The 17,694-nt window shown below is 39.6% G+C and overlaps 2 protein-coding genes across 3 annotated transcripts in view; one reads left to right on the top strand and one right to left on the bottom strand.

The window, feature by feature from the left end:
• Nucleotides 1-4,122, top strand: part of umps (uridine monophosphate synthetase) — a 4,582-nt gene extending 460 nt beyond the window's left edge. The window contains exons 2-6 of the mRNA XM_053495881.1: nt 246-399; nt 494-1,177; nt 1,330-1,505; nt 1,634-1,748; nt 3,850-4,122. Of these exons, the coding sequence (XP_053351856.1) occupies nt 246-399; nt 494-1,177; nt 1,330-1,505; nt 1,634-1,748; nt 3,850-4,022 (1,302 nt within the window). The 3' untranslated portion in view covers nt 4,023-4,122. The remainder of the gene's footprint in view (nt 1-245; nt 400-493; nt 1,178-1,329; nt 1,506-1,633; nt 1,749-3,849) is intronic.
• A 7,115-nt stretch (nt 4,123-11,237) lies between these two features.
• Nucleotides 11,238-13,497, bottom strand: LOC128524441 (uncharacterized). Of its 2 annotated transcripts, XM_053497015.1 has the most exons (3): nt 12,784-13,497; nt 12,395-12,677; nt 11,238-12,301 (listed from the first exon to the last, which is right to left on the bottom strand). In XM_053497015.1, the coding sequence occupies exons 1-3, from the start codon at nt 13,104-13,106 to the stop codon at nt 11,657-11,659; spliced, it is 1,251 nt and encodes a 416-aa protein (XP_053352990.1). In that variant the 5' UTR covers nt 13,107-13,497; the 3' UTR covers nt 11,238-11,656. The 2 variants fall into 2 exon arrangements, with proteins under 2 accessions (XP_053352990.1, XP_053352989.1); XM_053497014.1 differs by having other exon boundaries at nt 11,238-12,677.
• Nucleotides 13,498-17,694: the final 4,197 nt, after the last annotated feature.

Below are 17,694 nucleotides of genomic sequence, written 5' to 3'. Positions count from 1 at the left end.
TTGTCCTTTGAGTTATAGACAGAGAGAGTGTGTGTGTGTGTGTGTGTGTGTGTGAGTAAGTGATTAATCTGTGAACTGATTGATTGATTGATTAAATGGTCACGTGTTCACTGAGAGACTGACCTCCTCTCTCTCTCACACACACACACACACACACACACCCCTCAGTGAGAGTCTGGTGATGATCTGTACAGGTGTGTGATGTTCTGACCTGGTGTGTGTGTGTGTGTGTGTGTGTGTGTTAGGTGTCGGCTCTGCTCCATCAGTGTGTCCAGGACGCGGGCGTGGTGTTTGACACTGTGTGTGGCGTCCCGTACACGGCTCTGCCTTTAGCCACCATCATCTGCTGCACTCAGCACTACCCCATGCTCATCCGCCGCAAAGAGGCCAAGGACTACGGTAACACACACACACTTACACACCTACACACACACACCTGTCCCCTGACTCGCCCCGCCCCTGCCCCGCCCCTTGACCAGTGTTTGTGTTTCAGGGACGAAGCGTCTGATCGAGGGCGCGGTGCGTCCGGGCGAGGTCTGCCTGATCGTGGAGGACGTAGTGACGAGCGGCAGCAGCGTCATGGAGACGGCGCAGGAGCTCCGGGCTCAGGGGTTAAAGGTCACGGACGCGGTGGTGCTGTTGGACCGTGAGCAGGGCGGTGCGGGGCGACTCTCCGGCGAGGGCATCGCGCTCCACCCCGTCGTCTCCGTCTCTCGGCTCCTGGACGTCCTCCTACGATCGGACCGGATCGACCGGCAGACCTTCGACAGCGTGCAGAAGTTCATCCGGGAGAACCAGACGTTCAGGCCGGCGCAGGAGGAGGAAGTGGAGGAGGAGAAGAAGAAGAAGAAGAACGGGAGTGGAGAGATGAGTTACGGCGCCCGGGCCGCGCTCCCCTCCACACACCCCGTCGCCAAGCGTCTGCTCACACTGATGGAGGAGAAACGCACCAATCTGTGTGTCTCGGCGGACGTCACACACACGCGTGAGCTGCTGGAGCTGGCGGAGACGCTCGGACCGCTCGTCTGCGTGGTGAAGACGCACGTGGACGTCCTGCAGGACTTCAGCAGCGACGCCATGGACAAGCTGAAGGAGCTGAGCCACAAACACAACTTCCTCATCTTCGAGGACAGAAAGTTCGCTGACATCGGAAACACCGTCAGACACCAGTACGAAGGTGTGTGTGTGTGTATGTGTGTATGTGTGTGTGTGTGTGTGTGTGTGTGTGTGAGAGAAGGTTAAGAAGGGAAGGCAGTGGAAATGGAAAAATGAAAAAGCAATCTGTTTATTGTGTGTGTGTGTGTGTGTGTGTGTGTGTGTGTGTTTCAGGTGGTGTGTACCGTATCTCCTCGTGGTCTCACATCATTAACGCTCACACTGTGCCCGGCCCGGGCGTGGTCGCTGGGCTGAAGGCTGTGGGGCGGAGTCTCGGTCACGGCTGTTTACTCATCGCCCAAATGAGCTCACAGGGAGCGCTGACGAACGAGCAGTACACACACACCACGGTGTGTAACACACACACACACACACACACACACACACACATTTAACCAGGAATGTTCTAAATTACAGCCTGTCAGTGTTGAATTGTGTGTGTGTGTGTGTGTGTGTGTGTGTGCGCGCGCGCGCGCAGGTAAAGATGGCGGATGATCACCCAGACTTTGTGTTCGGATTCATCAGCGGGTCAAAGGTCAGCGCTAAGCCTGAGCATGTGCACATGACCCCAGGAGTGCAGTTACAGAGTGGAGGTACACACACACACACACACACACACACAGTACTGATGTAGTTTCCGCTCTGACCTCCAGGTGGCGCTGCATTCCTAAGATTTGTTCATTTCAGTCGAGCAAATAAAATAAAATTTAATATAAATCTCTTCTTAACCACATGAATGTTTATGCATAATTTGTTTACTTATTTTGTGTATTTTTAGCTTATTTGCTTTTTGAATTTTTTTCATTTAACCATATTGTATTTTAATGTTAAATAGTTATTTATTGTCAGTTATTTATTTTTTTAAATAAAAAATATTCTAATTAATATTCAGTAATTATGACACAATAATAGCTTGTTTTATGAATTACAGAATATTTTATATAAAATTATATACACACACACAGTGGGGAAAATAAGTATTTGATCCCCTACAGATTTTCTAAGTTTGCTCACTTACAAAGAACTGAAGGGTCTATAATGTTTATCACAGGTTTATGGTGAAGGATTAAGACAGAATATCAACCAAAAATGCAGAAAAATCACATGATACAAATGTTATGAATTAAGCAACATTTCAATGAGGGAAATAAGTATTTGCTCCCCTACCGACCAACAATAATTCTGCCTCTCACAGACTGGTTATGTGCTCTTGTGGTACACATTAATTTAAGAAGGAGCTCCTAACAACAATGTGGTGTGTGTATAAAAGCCACCTGTCCACAAAATCTCTATCTTACATTCAAACCTCACCACCATCGGCAAGACCAAAGAGCTGTTAGAGCAGGTCAGGAACAAGATATTAGACCTGCACAAGGCTGGAATGGGCTACAAGACCATCAGCTAGAAGCTTGGTGAGAAGGAGACAACTGCTGGAGCGATTATTTACTAATGGAAGAAATACACAGTAACCATTTATGGGCCTATATGCAAGATTTCACCTCATAGAGTAAGAATAATCATGAGAACAATGAGGGATCAGCCCAGGACTACACGGGAGGAGCTTGTAGATGATCTCAAGGCAGTTGGGACCGCAGTCACCAAACAAACCATTGGTAACACAATACGCCTGCATGGATTGAAATCCTTCAGCACAGCAAGGCTTCCCCTTCTGGAGAAGACACATGTACAGACCCGTCTGAGGTTCTGAGAGAGATTGGAATAAACTGCTGTGGTCAGATGAAACCAAAATTGAGCTCTTTGTCAACAACTCGACTTGCTGTTTCCGGAGGAAGAAAAATGCTGACTGTGACACTAAGAACACCACAGACCCTACAGTCAAGCACGGAGGTGGAAACATTATGCTTTGGGTCTGTTTCTCTGCTAAAGGTACAGATTGACTTTGCTGCACTGAGGGGCCGATGGATGAGGTCATGTGTTGTAAAACTTTGGATGAGAACCTCCTGAAGATGGGTTGTGGATGGGTCTTCCAGCATGAACATGACCCCCAAATATACTGCCAAGGCAACTAAGGAGTGGCTGAAGAATGAGCACATTAAGGTCATGGAGTGGTCGAGCCAGTCTTTAGACCTTAATCCAATAGAAAATTCACAGAGAGCTGTAACTTCAAGTTGCCAAGCAACAGGCAAGAAACCTTAAACATTTAGAGAAAATCTGTAAAGAATAGTGGATCAAAATGCATCCCGAGATGTGTGTAAATCTGGTAAACACCTACAAGAAACGTCTTCCCACAGTGCTCTCCAGCAAGGGTTTCTCGACTTTGGTACAACAGTACTTGGTAGTGTTTTGCTTGGGGATCAAATACTTATTTCCCTCATTGAAATGTTGCTTAATTCATAACATTTGTATCATGTGCTTTTTGGTTGATATTCTGTCTCAATCCTTCACCATAAACATATTATAAAAATTATAGACCCTTCATTTCTTTGTAAGTGGGCAAACTTAGAAAATCTGCTGTATTATGACGGAGGTGTTTAATTAGCATCAATAATTAGCATCAAGCTAGTTAGTTAGCACTTAGCTTTTCCCACTTGGTCATGTGACGTTTCTCTAACAGTGTTTAAAAGTTTATGATGAAAATAAAGCATATTAAAATATGAAGAGTGACCTCTGAGCTTTTATTTTGCTGAACTATTTATTTTCTTCTGTGGTGCGTTGCTTCTCCCCGTTTCTTAGGCGACGACCTCGGGCAGCAGTACACCACCCCGGACGAGGTCATTCGCTCTAAAGGCTCTGATGTCATCATTGTTGGACGGGGAATCCTGTCGGCGTCGGACAGGCGGCAGGAAGCGGAGAAGTACCGGAAGGCTGGATGGGAGGCGTATCTCAGCCGACTGGCGTCATCCTGATAACCGGATCAGAACAAATACTTAATTTAATCCTTCATTTTGATTTTTGAGATTCTGATATGAATCCTGAGCCTCAATAAAATCCTCTTCACATTCCTAATGCTGTTCTTTATTCTTCATCGCCCTGCTGTCCCTAACGCACCTGCTCCACTTCCCCTATACCCTCAGGAGTGAACACCACCTCCAGTGCTTCAGGTCACTATTGTGTCTAGTGTTTAGGGATTGATTAGCAGAATTAATCAGCGCTCGGGTGCACAATGCTAGGCTAATGTGCTAATGAATGATTTCCCAAATTTATATTACGTCTAATATAATCTGAAGGAGAGATGACGCATGATCAAACATTTTACACAAATCTCTCTCTCTCTTTCTCACACACACACACACACATTCTTTCTCACAGAAAGAATTTTACTGCTGTAATGTATATGTGACAAATAAAGGCTTAACTCGCAGTATTGCTATCATAATATCGCTGCGTGTCCGTCATGCTAGCCAGTGTGCACTGATAGAGGCTAGTTAAGAAGTAGATGATCTATTCATTTTAGTTTCTTTTTTTCTCCTCCTTGACAGCAGGCTAATATGTTTGCTGTTTAAGCTGCGAGACGACTAGCCTTCTAGAGTACAACAAATATCTGCTTTTGCTATTTGTCCAATAATTTAAACAAGTAAACAGGATCAATATAAAGCTTGTTAATTAGCACTGTTGATCTTGAGCCTTAATACTAGCTAACCTGCTATGTAGCTAGCATAATAAGCTATCTTATTCGTCACATTGCTGGTTGCTGGGTGGCTAAGCTTACTTAACTAGCTGACCACTAAATAGCTAGCTTTCTGATTAGCTAAAATCAAACATGTATGATCTAAATAGCAGAGTTACTACCTGTCTAGCATGACGGCACTAATTTGCTATGTAGCGTACACACTGGTTTGTTACTTTTAATTTAACAGCAAGATGTTCTTTTTTTGTTTCCTTTTGTTTGTGGACACAAAGCTGAAGCTTGTAAAGTGTTTGAGACTTCTGAGTAATGAGCCGAAAGGAAGAGAAAGTGGAGATAATTACTGTAATTTACGACACAACGCTCGAACGCACAGCGAGTAAGAGGCGATGTTACAGAGTATAAGTTCAATTACTCTGCAATAAATCTATTAATAAAGAAACTTCAGTTACACAACTTATATCGGTTTTGTCACTGGAGTGTGTTGTGTTTCAAATATAAAACTTTTCTCTTATACTTTGATTATTAATGTATCATACTGAAGTCTACAATAATAAAGATAAAATCCTGGAACTCCTCACTGTGTCCTTGACACGTGTAACGTGTGAGACGTGATGTGTGTTTTCCTGCCTGTTTAGCTGTAGCAGCTACAGGATGCTTTATTTCACTGTGGGAGGAAACCGGAGTACCTGGAGGAAGCCCAGCAAGCTCGGGGAGAACATGCATAGTGAGAATCGAACCCTCGACCTTGGAGGGCACAGTGCTAACCACTAAGCCATCGCACCACCATGAAACATTTATGATGTGTTGCTAGGCCACGCCCAACCCTCCTTCCTGATCAGGGCTTTGGGACAGCAGGCGAGTGATCAGGGTTAAGGTCTTTACTCAACGCTGCAGTGGCGGGGCTCGATCCCCCAACCCTCCGACAGCAACACAGAACAGCAACCACCTGAACCTCCACTCCTCCATACGGGTTTAGGAACACTGTATATTTGCTTTATCTCTTTGTGTACATTGTTGTTCACATTTGGGTACATTTTGTCTATTTTTGTTAGATTTTACTTAGATTTTCGTTCACTTCTTCATATAATTTTTCCTTTTTAGCTACACCTTTAGTTAAACTCTGTCTATTTTTAGTTATCTTTATTTCACTATATGTATACTTTGTCCCTTCCAGTAAAAAATTTTGTCCACTTTTGGGTGTAATGTGTCTATGTTTAATAAAGGTTTTTACTACACATGTCCACTTTGAGGTTTTTATTTATATTTTTGTTGAAATATTGTCCAAGTTTAGGTATAATTTATCTATTTTATTATATTTTTGTCCGCTGGTAGATAACTTAAAGCAGTCTATTCCCATGTCTATTTCTACCTAAAGTTTTCTCCAGGTCCATTTTGTCCATATTTAGTTTAATTTTTAACTAATTCTTATTACTAATTTTGAATGTTAGTGACATTTTTCCAATTTTAAGTATAAATGTTATGTTTTTATGAATGCATTGTCCATGTTTAGTTACATTTTTGTCCACTTTTATGTATACTTTGCACTTATCTGTCACTCATAAGTGATTATTTGTAGATTTTGGGACGTTTCACTGTGATGTCTGTGGTATGTGTAACTCTTTGTGCCTCTTCAGAAGAAGCTGAAGCTTCCAGAGAAGCAGGACATATAAGAAAGACGTCCTCCATCAGCTGTACAAACCAAGTGCCATGAAGTCCTAACGTCCTGTTTCTCTGGAAACACACAACCTGCACCACTTCACCTGCTATTAACACCTGATCATCACGTCTGTGATAAAAAAGAAATCTGCTTTTTTCACACTGTTTAAACACAGTCATGCAGATTGACATTGGCTCCACCCACTTGTCGGACTGGGCATTGCTATTGGATGAGAAGGAATCCAGGTGTGTCCTGCGCGCTGTCCTCCATTTAGACACGATGCAAACGACATGAAGACACACTCACACACACTCTGCAGTCCTGTTCCCGTGGGGAGGTACGTCCAACACACACACACACACACACACACACACACACACACACACACACACACACACACACACACAAGTGTATTATACACTCGTCTATTCTGCCTGTAGTGTTCACTTTTACTGAATCCTGTCCACTTTAGAGCATTTCTCATGTACTTGCTTTATTTACTTCTCTACTTGTTTTACATTTATTTACACTTCCTAATCTCTTCAAGTCCAAGTTTCTGCATCTTATTTAAAAAAAAACAAACATTTATAGTCCTTAAAAATCTGTATTTTCTCCATTTTAAACTTCTGTTCTTTGCTTTGTTCTACTTTTATTCAGTAATTTTACATTTTATTTACGTTACGTCGTTTCTGCTGGGTTTAAAAGTACCCTTTGTTCCTGTTGAGTACCAGACCTTCATCTCATACAGCTCTTCATCACTTCATCCATCTTTCAGCATCTTCTTATTCTTCTTTGCCCTGAAATGTACATTTGCCTCATGGAGGATTTTTAAAAAAAACATTTTTGTCCTGTATCACTTTTTGCTCACTTTTAGGTCCTCGAACACTTTCTGTCTTTTTTAACCTTTAAAGTAATAACATATCCTCTATATTACATTGTCTAAATCATTTAAAAGTACCTAAAAAGAAGTGAATGTAAGGTACATTTAGAAGTAAATTACGTTTTAGTATCGTTTTCTACACCATGTGTCAGTGTTGTTCACTTTTAAGTGCCATTCTTCCACTTTTAGCATAGTATTTTCTCTTTTAGGTTCCCTTTGTGCATTTTTGGCATCCCTTGTTTAACCTTTCTGAGCCTTATGTCTGTTTTGCCTTCTTTCATGCTTCCTTTAGAAGCGTTTTACTTTTTTGTAGATCCCCTTGACCAACCTTTGGTCACTTCATTTATTTTAGTTCTACTTTTTAAAGGTCTTTTGTTGATTTTATTGTGATTTCTAGCACTTTTGTTCCACTTTTTTCCGTTTCGGCACTCTGTAAGTTATTAAATATTACATAATGTACAACTTTACTACCCTTTATCCACTTTAGCTATTTTGTTAAAGACCTGTTGTGGAGTTTGTTTAATTTAAGTGATTGTGTATCTTGTCTCTAGGTGCTTGGCTGAACAAGAACCCGTACCGTACCGTACCGTACCGTACCATCTCTTCTCTCTCTCTCTCTCTGTATCGGCTTAACGCTGAGCCACACGCACAATACCTGCAGCTGGAGTTTTGTTCGTTCGGCTCGCGTTACGCAGGTACAGGTGTGCTGCGGACACACAGCCTGACTCATCCTCACATGGCTCACCACTTCCTCTTATTATAATCTTTTACACACACTCTGTGTGTGTGTGTGTGTGTGCCCATGTATGTGTGAGTGTTTGTGAAAACCTTTACTTCACGTCAACTGACCCTCTCGTTTAAAGGTGGCATGAAAATCAAATGTCAGTTATATAATAATAATAATAATAATAATAATAATAATAATAATAAAGAGATAAAGGCTGTTATTAGATATGCAAAACTTTAACAACACACATGCAAAATTCCCAACCGACTCGCTGCCTTTACTGTAATAACCTACAAACCCAAGTTCTCTTTCTCTGTACATTTACTCAATGCAATAATAATAATAATAATAATAATAATAATAATAATAATGCTAAATTACACATTTAAAATAAGTTTATTTCAGTCCAGTGAATCTGTCACACTTGAACATCTGTAGTAAAGTCTATAAAACATATTTATTCAATTATACAATTTTATTGAACAACATATAGTTTGAAAATTCTAAACACACAATTTAAAATGTAAAGAAACTGATTTACAGTGGAATTAAAACACAAGACACACCAGATATAATAATAATAAAATGATATATTATATATGTATCTACGTGACATCACGTCATGGAACGCTGACATAAAATAAACTTGAACTAAACTTTCTCCTTATTTCACACAGCTTGTATAAACACCAACTAATTCTATTCACTTCTTCATTTAAATTAATATAATGAACAGAAAGAGGACTTGAAGTGACTTCAAAGAATTTCATTATCTTATTATATATTATTGTATTGTTCTAATTATATATACTGTATATTTGGACATCAGAAGGTGAAGTTTCTTTTTTTTAAAGTTGTATATAATAAATATATATGTTTTTTTAATATCTGGTGTGACTTGCGTTTTAATTCTATGGTAAATCATTTTAATTACATTTTAATTTAATACAGTGTGTGTGTGTGTGTGTGTGTGTGTGTGTGTCGTTGTACTTTCTGACTGAATGATGGCGGAAGTAAATAATCAGGTGACGGTTAATAACCGCAGCAGTGTAAAGGTGTGTGCTCTCTCTCTCCCGCACACACACACACACACACACACACACACAGATCTACACTGTTAACTGTACGCACTCTGTGTGTGTGTGTGTGTGTGTGTGTGTACAGTTGGACCCTGTGGCTATGTTCCTGTACATATTGACTTTAGCTCAGTGAGAGATGCAACAGCCCAAATCCTGCTCACAGCCCCGCCCCCGCCCCGCCCCCCCCCCACACTCCTCATTTGCATAATGACATCACCTATTGTTCAGAGCACACAGCCCTCTTTCTTTCTTTCTTTCTTTCTTTCTTTCCTGTTTTCCTAGATTTAGCAACTGTGAGTTTAATTTAATTTAATTTAATTTAATTTAATTTTAAAGTTTTCCTGACTTTCCTCACTTATAAAATGATTTAAAACAAATAATAAATGTTGTGTTAATTTGTAGATTTAGTTCTAACATTGTGTTCATTGTTTTTGTTTAAAGTAGTTCAGACTTTAGTTTTTAGCTGTTTATAATCTTGTGTATAAATGATCGATGTAGATATATTATTGTTATTTGAAATTCAGCTTCAACTTTTCCAATATTTTGTCAACTTTTTTATTGAACTTCATTTCTTCACATTATGTATCCAGTGTTTTAAATCCTATTTATAATAATAATAATAATAATAATAATAATAACAAAATGGAGAATGAAGTGTTTTTTATAAAGGCATTTAAACATTGTATAATAATAATTTAAATATCTTGTGTATTTATTTTATCTTTATTTTGTATAATATTCTAATAAACTCCAGCATGACATCCTATAACTTTATTTTACTTTTTATTTAAGATTTCTGTTAAAAAAAAAGCACTGGCACTTATTGCTGGATGGAAACACCTGTAATGAAATGTGTGTGTGTGTGTGTGTGTGTGTGTGTGTGTGTGTGTTAAGAGGCTTTATTGAAAGGACAGCTGAAAATGAGCAAGAGTCAGCTGTCCTTTCACTAAAGCCCTTAATGGACGGACACACACACACACACACACACACACACACACACACACACACACACACACAGGTGTATAAAGGTCACAGAAGCAGATGTTAGCAGAAGCTACCTGAACGTGTTACTGGATTAGTTTCCATGGCGACACGTAGCACTCACTGTTTGTTTATTATACACTAATGTCAGAGCTCACACACACACACTCACACACACACACACACACACACACACACACACACACACACACACACACACACACACACTCTCACACACACACCTACACACACACACACCTCCACCTGACCAACACACACATACACACTTACTTACACACCCAGACACACACACACTCACACACTCTCACACACACACACACACACACACACACACAAACCTCCAACTGACCAACACACACACACACACCTCCAACTGACCAACACACTCCCCAATGTGTGTGTGTGTGTGTGTGTGTGTGTGTGTGTGACTGACTGTAGAGTTGAATGCTGTGTTATAGATAAATTGTTCTTCCTGATATACAAATGAACTCATTTACAAATCAAATAATTTCACCTTTTATTAAATCTTTTGTCTGAAACACACTTCTCTAATTTCAGATACACATTTGCCCCGCCCCCCTGCCCCGCCCCCACTTTATATATTTTTTTATTTACTGTTTCTATAATTTTTTTTATATTTATCTTACATATAGCAGTTTTTTTTTTATATATTTATTAATAAAATTATAGTTTTTCATTAATTATTTGGTAATAATTAATATTTTGTTTCGTAAAGTTCCATTATTTTAAATAGTAAAAATAATAATCACATAAATGTTTAAAACTTAATTTTATTTAGTTTTTTATTTCCTTAGGCTTATTTGTTGCATTTATTAACATCTTAATGCTTATGATTATTAAATTGTTAGAACATTTTTTTGTTTTGTTTATTAAAGTATATTTAGTCTATATGTATAGGGTTAATTCCATTAAAATAATTTTCTGCGTAATTGTTTTGTTTATTGTATTATTTTTAAATGTTTGCATTATTTTCACGTTTTATTTAATATAATTTTTAGATTATATGTGAATAATTTATAACTGAATCTGAGGAAAACAGAAAGATTAGAAACGTCGCTCCTGATGGGGATCAGTTCGAGTCTGATGGACTGTAATGATGTGTTTTACAGTTTTTTCTGATTGCTTAAGCACATTTTTTGTAACTATTGGCTATTTTTGCAAAACTCTACACACAAATAAGAAAACCTTTCACCCAATTATCAAAACATTTTAGTTCTCTTGCAAAAGAGTATACATCTTGTTTAACTCTACAAACCTTTGTAAAAATGGTATTTTTGTACCAAACAGTTAACACTAACCATCATATTTATAAGCACACAAAGTGCCAACTACACACTGATGGTATAAATAAAAAACACATCTGGCTTTTGCTTTCTCTGTGCACAAGGTAGGTGAATTTGAAGTAATACTTTTGACATAATTTTGTCATACAAACACACAAGGATTCAAATTTTACTTACTGTAAGTATGAATGTTTATTCATACATATCAAAACGAAGCACAAAAAAACATACAATTTCACTGAAAGAGAGAGAGAGAAAAAATATCAATCATGTCGTCTTTCTGGGTCCGGCCACAGAATTTCATCGACATCACAAGCAATGTCTTCTTGTCCAAGGCACCGTGGAAAATATCTTCTTGAGTGCCGTATCCAGGCCTGACATGATGCCTGGTCAATATCCTCACATGCCTCTTCCATTGCCTGTAAAAGAGCCATGCGCTGATGGGGATGACGGTCATAGACCTTCCAGCGCCAGGCAGAGAAGAATTCTTCGATTGGATTCAGGAATGGAGAATATGGGGGGAGGTTTAGTACAGTAAAGAGTTGGTGATCTGTGAACCAGTTGCGGACCAAAGCAGCCCTATGGAAGCTAACATTGTCCCATATGATAACATATCTCATCTGCTCTGCTCTCTGAACATTAGTGAGTGTATGATATAGGGTATCCAGGAATGTAATAATGTGTGCAGTGTTATATGGGCCCAGGATTGCATGATGGTGCACAACACCATTTTGACTCATAGCTGCACACATAGTTATATTACCACCACGCTGTCCTGGCACATTGATTATAGCACGTTGTCCAATAAGGTTCCTGCCACGTCTCCTTGTTTTAGTTAGGTTAAAACCTGCCTCATCTACATAAATCAGTTCATGACCCATGGCATCTGCCTCTAGCTCCATCACTCTCTGGAAAAGACAAAACAAATGCAGCACAGCAGGTTCATACACAGCACTACAGGATGGACTTCCACATTCAGTACCAATGATATTATAGCTTACCTGAACATATTCATATCGCAGTTGTTTTATGCGCTCACTGTTTCTTTCAAAAGGGACTCTGTAAATTTGTTTCATTCTTATTCTATTTCGTGCCAGTACACGAGATAATGCAGAGATGCTCACGTAGTTTATGTTTTGGAATGTGATGGTATCCTCTATTATGCGCTGCTGTATTTCTCGCAGCCTAATGGAATTATTGGCCAACACCATATTGACTATATGAGTCTCTTGTTCTTCAGTGAACATTCTTTGTCTGCCCCCAGATGCTGGATTTCTAGCAACTCTGTAAAGTAACAAATTCAGTTTTTACATGTCAAGTACTGTATTGTTTTTCATTAGGGTATGGTGCTACTAGAAAACTTACTGTAGTATGAAGTAACTGTACTAACCGATTCTCATTTCGAAATGTCCTTATGATACTTGCTACAGTGTAGCGGCTGAGGTTAGGCTGAACCCGTTGGCCAGCTTCCCTTAGGGTCATTCCATGGTTGATTACATGGTCTACTATTGTTGCTCTGATGTCATCAGGAATTCTGATTCTTCTTATCCTTCCTCCTTCCTCTTCACCTCCTTGTCCTCTTCCTCTAAATTCACCTCCTAGTCTTTGTCCTCCTCCTCTTCCACCTGCTCCTTCACGTCCTCGTCCTCTTCCTCTTCCTCGCCCTCCTCTAATTCTCACTCTTCTCAGTCTGCCCTCCATTGTTCTCCACATTGAAAGCTTACCTGTGGCTTATTTATAGTGCTCAAGCTGATTGCAAAGTGAACTAATTATATAAAACTGTTTTCACATGTGCAGTGTGGTCAAACAGTTACACAAAAAGTGTAAAAAATGTCCATAAATGTGTATAGTTTTACTAGGAGTGTTCTGATAATTTGGAAATTGTGTGTAAAGTACTGAGTTGTGTTTACAGTTCTGCAAAAGGAGTGCTGTGGATTAGATTGTATTTATACATTTGCAAATTGTGTGTTATAAAAGTGCAAACTGTGTGCAAAGCAGTGTTTGTGCTTTTAATTTTGCAAACTCAGTGAATAGTTTTTCTACAACTATTAATAATTTTAGAAATTGTGCTACAGGAATCATTATTACTGTTTAAGCAATCAGAAAAAACTGTAAGCAATTGGTAAAAACTGTAAATTAGGCTGAACCCGTTGGCCAGCTTCCCTCCGGGTCATCCCATGGTTGATGACATGGTCCACTATTGTAGCTCTGATGTCATCGGTTATTCTATTTCTTACTCTTCTTACCCTTCCTCTTTCCCCTCCTCGTCCTCTTCTTGCTCCTCCTTGTCCTCTTCCTCTAACTTCCTCTAACCCTCTCGCTTCTTCACCTCCACGTCCTCTCCCTCGGCCTCCTCTGATTCTCACTCTTCTCACTCTTACTGCTCCTTCCATTGTACTCCACATAGACAGCTTACCTGTGGCTTATTTATAGTGCTTAGGCTGATTGCAAAGTGAACTAATTATCTAAAACAGTTTTCACATGTGAAAGTGTGCCAGACAGTTGGCAAAATAGTGTTAATGATAGCCATACATGTGTATAATTTTGGTAATTGAGTGTAAGCAGTGAGTTGTGTTTAAAGTTCTGCAAAAAGAGTGTTGTGCAGTGAATTGTGCCTAGAGTTTTGCAAAGTGTGTTACAAAATTGCAAACTGAGTGCAAAGCAGTGTTTGTGCTTTTAGTTTTGCAAACTCAGTGAATAGTTTTTCTACAACTATTAATAATTTTAGAAATTGTGCTACAGGAATCATTATTACTGTTTAAGCAATCAGAAAAAACTGTAATAGAAAACATTGTCTCAGTGTGAATAATAAAGGATTATTATAACTTAAGGGAAACTGTTTAATATCTGATTTATGAATTATTATTATTATTATTATTATTATTATTATTATTATTAGATCAGGAGTGTGTAAACAGATTCTTCTTCACTTAGAGACTGAAACCATTTACACTCCTGCATCACCACCGCACTGATTGACTGAAGTTATATAACACAGTCCTCTCACACTGTCACTATGACGTCACCACTGATTATAATTATTATGATAATTAGCATCAATGATGTCACACTTTAATGGCACTGAGCTGTAAGAGTGTGACGTGTGTGTTGGGAAGTGTTCCTGCACTTCCTCTCTCTGGGGGAGCGAGTGATATCACACTGCAGTGTGTCAGGCCTGCACACACACACACACACACACACACACACACACACACACACACACACACACACACACACACACACACACACACACAGGCGGTTTGAAACGCAGCCATGGTGAGATGGAAATGAGCGTTATTATTTTCCAGGGAAATGAGGAGATGAGATCTGTCAGAGCAGGAGAGCAGCAGCTGTTCACCATTTTCCTCTCGCTCAGTCACACACCTGCCTCTAAGCAAACACACACACACACACACACACACTGAGCAAACAACCCCACTGAAACTCTCTCTCTCTCTCTCTCTCTGTGTGTGTGTGTGTGTGTGTGTGTGTGTGTGAACAGGTTTGTCTTACTGCTTTTTATTCTGTTTATTAAAAGATTTATACTAAACCTGTAGCACGTGCTCACACAGTAAACACACACACACCCTTGTATTAAACACCTGTAAGCGATTCTCACCTACATGTATGTGTGAGTGTGTGTGTGTGTTTACACTGTTTAATTAAGGCTTTAAGAACTTTATTGACTTATTTACGTGTATTTGGGACATTCTGCTTGATTTCGTCCTTTATCTATTCAATTCAATTCAATTTTATTTCTATAGCGCTTTTAGCAATTTTCATTGCCGCAAAGCAGCTTTACACAGTCAAAAGAATTATTTAAGTTTGTATGAAATGTGAATTTGTATGAATTAAAATGGTCAGTTTGTCCCTGGTGAGCAAGCCGAGGGCGACAGTGGCAAGGAAAAACTCCCTGAGATGGTAATAGGAAGAAACCTTGAGAGGAACCAGACTCAACAGGGAACCCATCCTCATCTGGGTGAAACAGAAAGCAGTAAATGATCTGCATTTATACAGTGTGTAGGGTGGGAGGCAGTTCAGCTATAATAGCTGATGTTAATTGATGTTAATATGGAGTCCAGGTAGTTATTGAAGACCCAGGTAGACTTGTAAGAAGTTCCAGTCATGAACTATCGAACTGTCAAGTCCCCAGAGAAACAGTTGCCAACACCAGTCAAGGCCAGAACCATTTTCTAGGTAGAGAGAATCATTCCCAGACACCAGACGCATCCCAGAGAGACACACGGGGCATCCATGTGACGAGATCTTCAGCCAGAAGCGGGGCACCAGGATGGGTCAGACAGGTCCGGAGGGCAGAGGGAGTCTGGATCACTGGCAGCTCAGGAACGACATGTGTAGCTTTATCTCATGTTTAATGTCCCTGCTGCAGGTTGTGACCGTGACTGTGTGGAAGTGTGTAGTGACGCTGCACCAGCAGGGGGCGCCTCAGATCAGCCACCACTACATGGGGTCATTTACTTTTGAAACAAAGTCTGGAAAAGACATGAGTTAAATACTGATGAGAGAATTTGACAGAATGATGACTTTTTTACACCATGAGCTAAAGTTTAAAATATAAAAAATGATTGTATATAATTATAATACGAACACAAACACAAGACTCGAATGGCTACAACACGCTAACTCAAGTCCAAACCTGACATCACGCCTGAAGTTAACTCTAATACCAAACTAATATTAACTATACATTAGAGACAGATCTTTTTCATACCATTGATGCCACTGATGTGGGGCAGATGAGATGTTTGAGGAGCATCAAAGCTCCAGATCAGGAAATCCTTTACACAGTTCTTACTTTTTTACATTATTACATTTATCAAATTTTTAACTGATACTTTATTTTATTGTGACAATTTTTTTATTTATTTATATTATTGTTTCAATAAAATGCTGTAGGTCCCGATGACGTCTTTGGGGCCGAGAATCATCACAAACAGTATTTTGACACTTTTTAAAATGGCCAGCTTTAATAATGGCCTTCGATAAACACTTTAAAACAAACACAAGACATTTAAAACAACCTGATCAGAGGGTCCCAGCACCATTAAGCTGCCATTGTTGGGTTCTTGGCCCCATTTTGACCACTGACAGGTAAAGTGAACAACAGAGACCAAATGTACACCATTAAACTGGTGACAGGATCACGGGCACCGAGGCTCTCCCCCGCCCAAAGGGACCAACGCGTCCAGTCCGATCACACAGAAATCAAATGCAGCAAAAAAACAGTGAAATATTCAATGCTGATCAGGACAGAAAGGCACCAGAACACTGCATGCGGGGCCCAGCAGGCAAAGAGCCCAAGGACACCGACCCCGCCTTCAAACTCCACAGATCACAACCCCATCGAGCCCAGGGGTGTGCCAGGAACAAACTTTATTATTGTTAATGGTTTTAATGTTATGGCTCGTCAATGTATAATGAGACAAATGTAAACTGCTCTGGTTAAGGGCGTCTGCAAAACGATGTTAGTGTGAATGTAAATGATAAAGGAAACTGGTAAAAGGTTACCAAGCTGTCCAAGCAGAAGACTTCTCACACCGACTGATAAAATCTACTGGAGTTCTGAAACAGCTGAGGCATCATGGGAACACTGGAGAAGGCATTAAAACTAAGCAACAGATAAATTAATCCTGGAATTCAGTGACAAGATGACAAGATGGTAATCAATCTCTGCCAACGATCCCCCTCATTAACAGCAGATGATATATTCTCTGAAAGGGACTTCCTTTCATTCCTTGAAATGATCATATCTCTGATTATATCTCACCCAGATTTACTAAAATAGGCGAAGACATCACGGAATACCAGAGGAATACCACCAAGTCCAAATAAACTCTGCTTTATTGGAACCATCCAGTGATATCACTAGTTGTAGGTGGTGATTGTATATTCCAGCACCTAATCCTCTCCAGGACTGGACCAAGAACATCATTAGACTCAAAGTAATGTGTGATTATTGGAACAAAGCTTTCCTTATTTTATGGTCCAAACAGGCAAACATGTCTTCACAAACCGACCTTAGTCTTGTAATAATGCAAAATAAATAAGGCAGAACAGCAACAAAGTGAATTTAATTTAGTTATATACAGTTTTATTTCCATAGCATTTTTAACAAATGGTCATAAAGAGCTTTACAGAATAAAATAATAAGGGAAATAAATTCGAAATGTGACAAAATGTGTATAAATGATTAGGTGTAACAGGAGATGTGGAGAAGTTCATATGGAGTCCAGTTGGTTATTGGAGACTCAGGGAGACTGTAGGAAACTCCAGTCCTGAA

The sequence above is a fragment of the Clarias gariepinus genome, chromosome 5 (genome assembly GCF_024256425.1).
Source record: "Clarias gariepinus isolate MV-2021 ecotype Netherlands chromosome 5, CGAR_prim_01v2, whole genome shotgun sequence".
Classification (NCBI taxonomy): domain Eukaryota; kingdom Metazoa; phylum Chordata; class Actinopteri; order Siluriformes; family Clariidae; genus Clarias; species Clarias gariepinus.
This window is presented reverse-complemented; position numbering and strand designations above follow the sequence as displayed.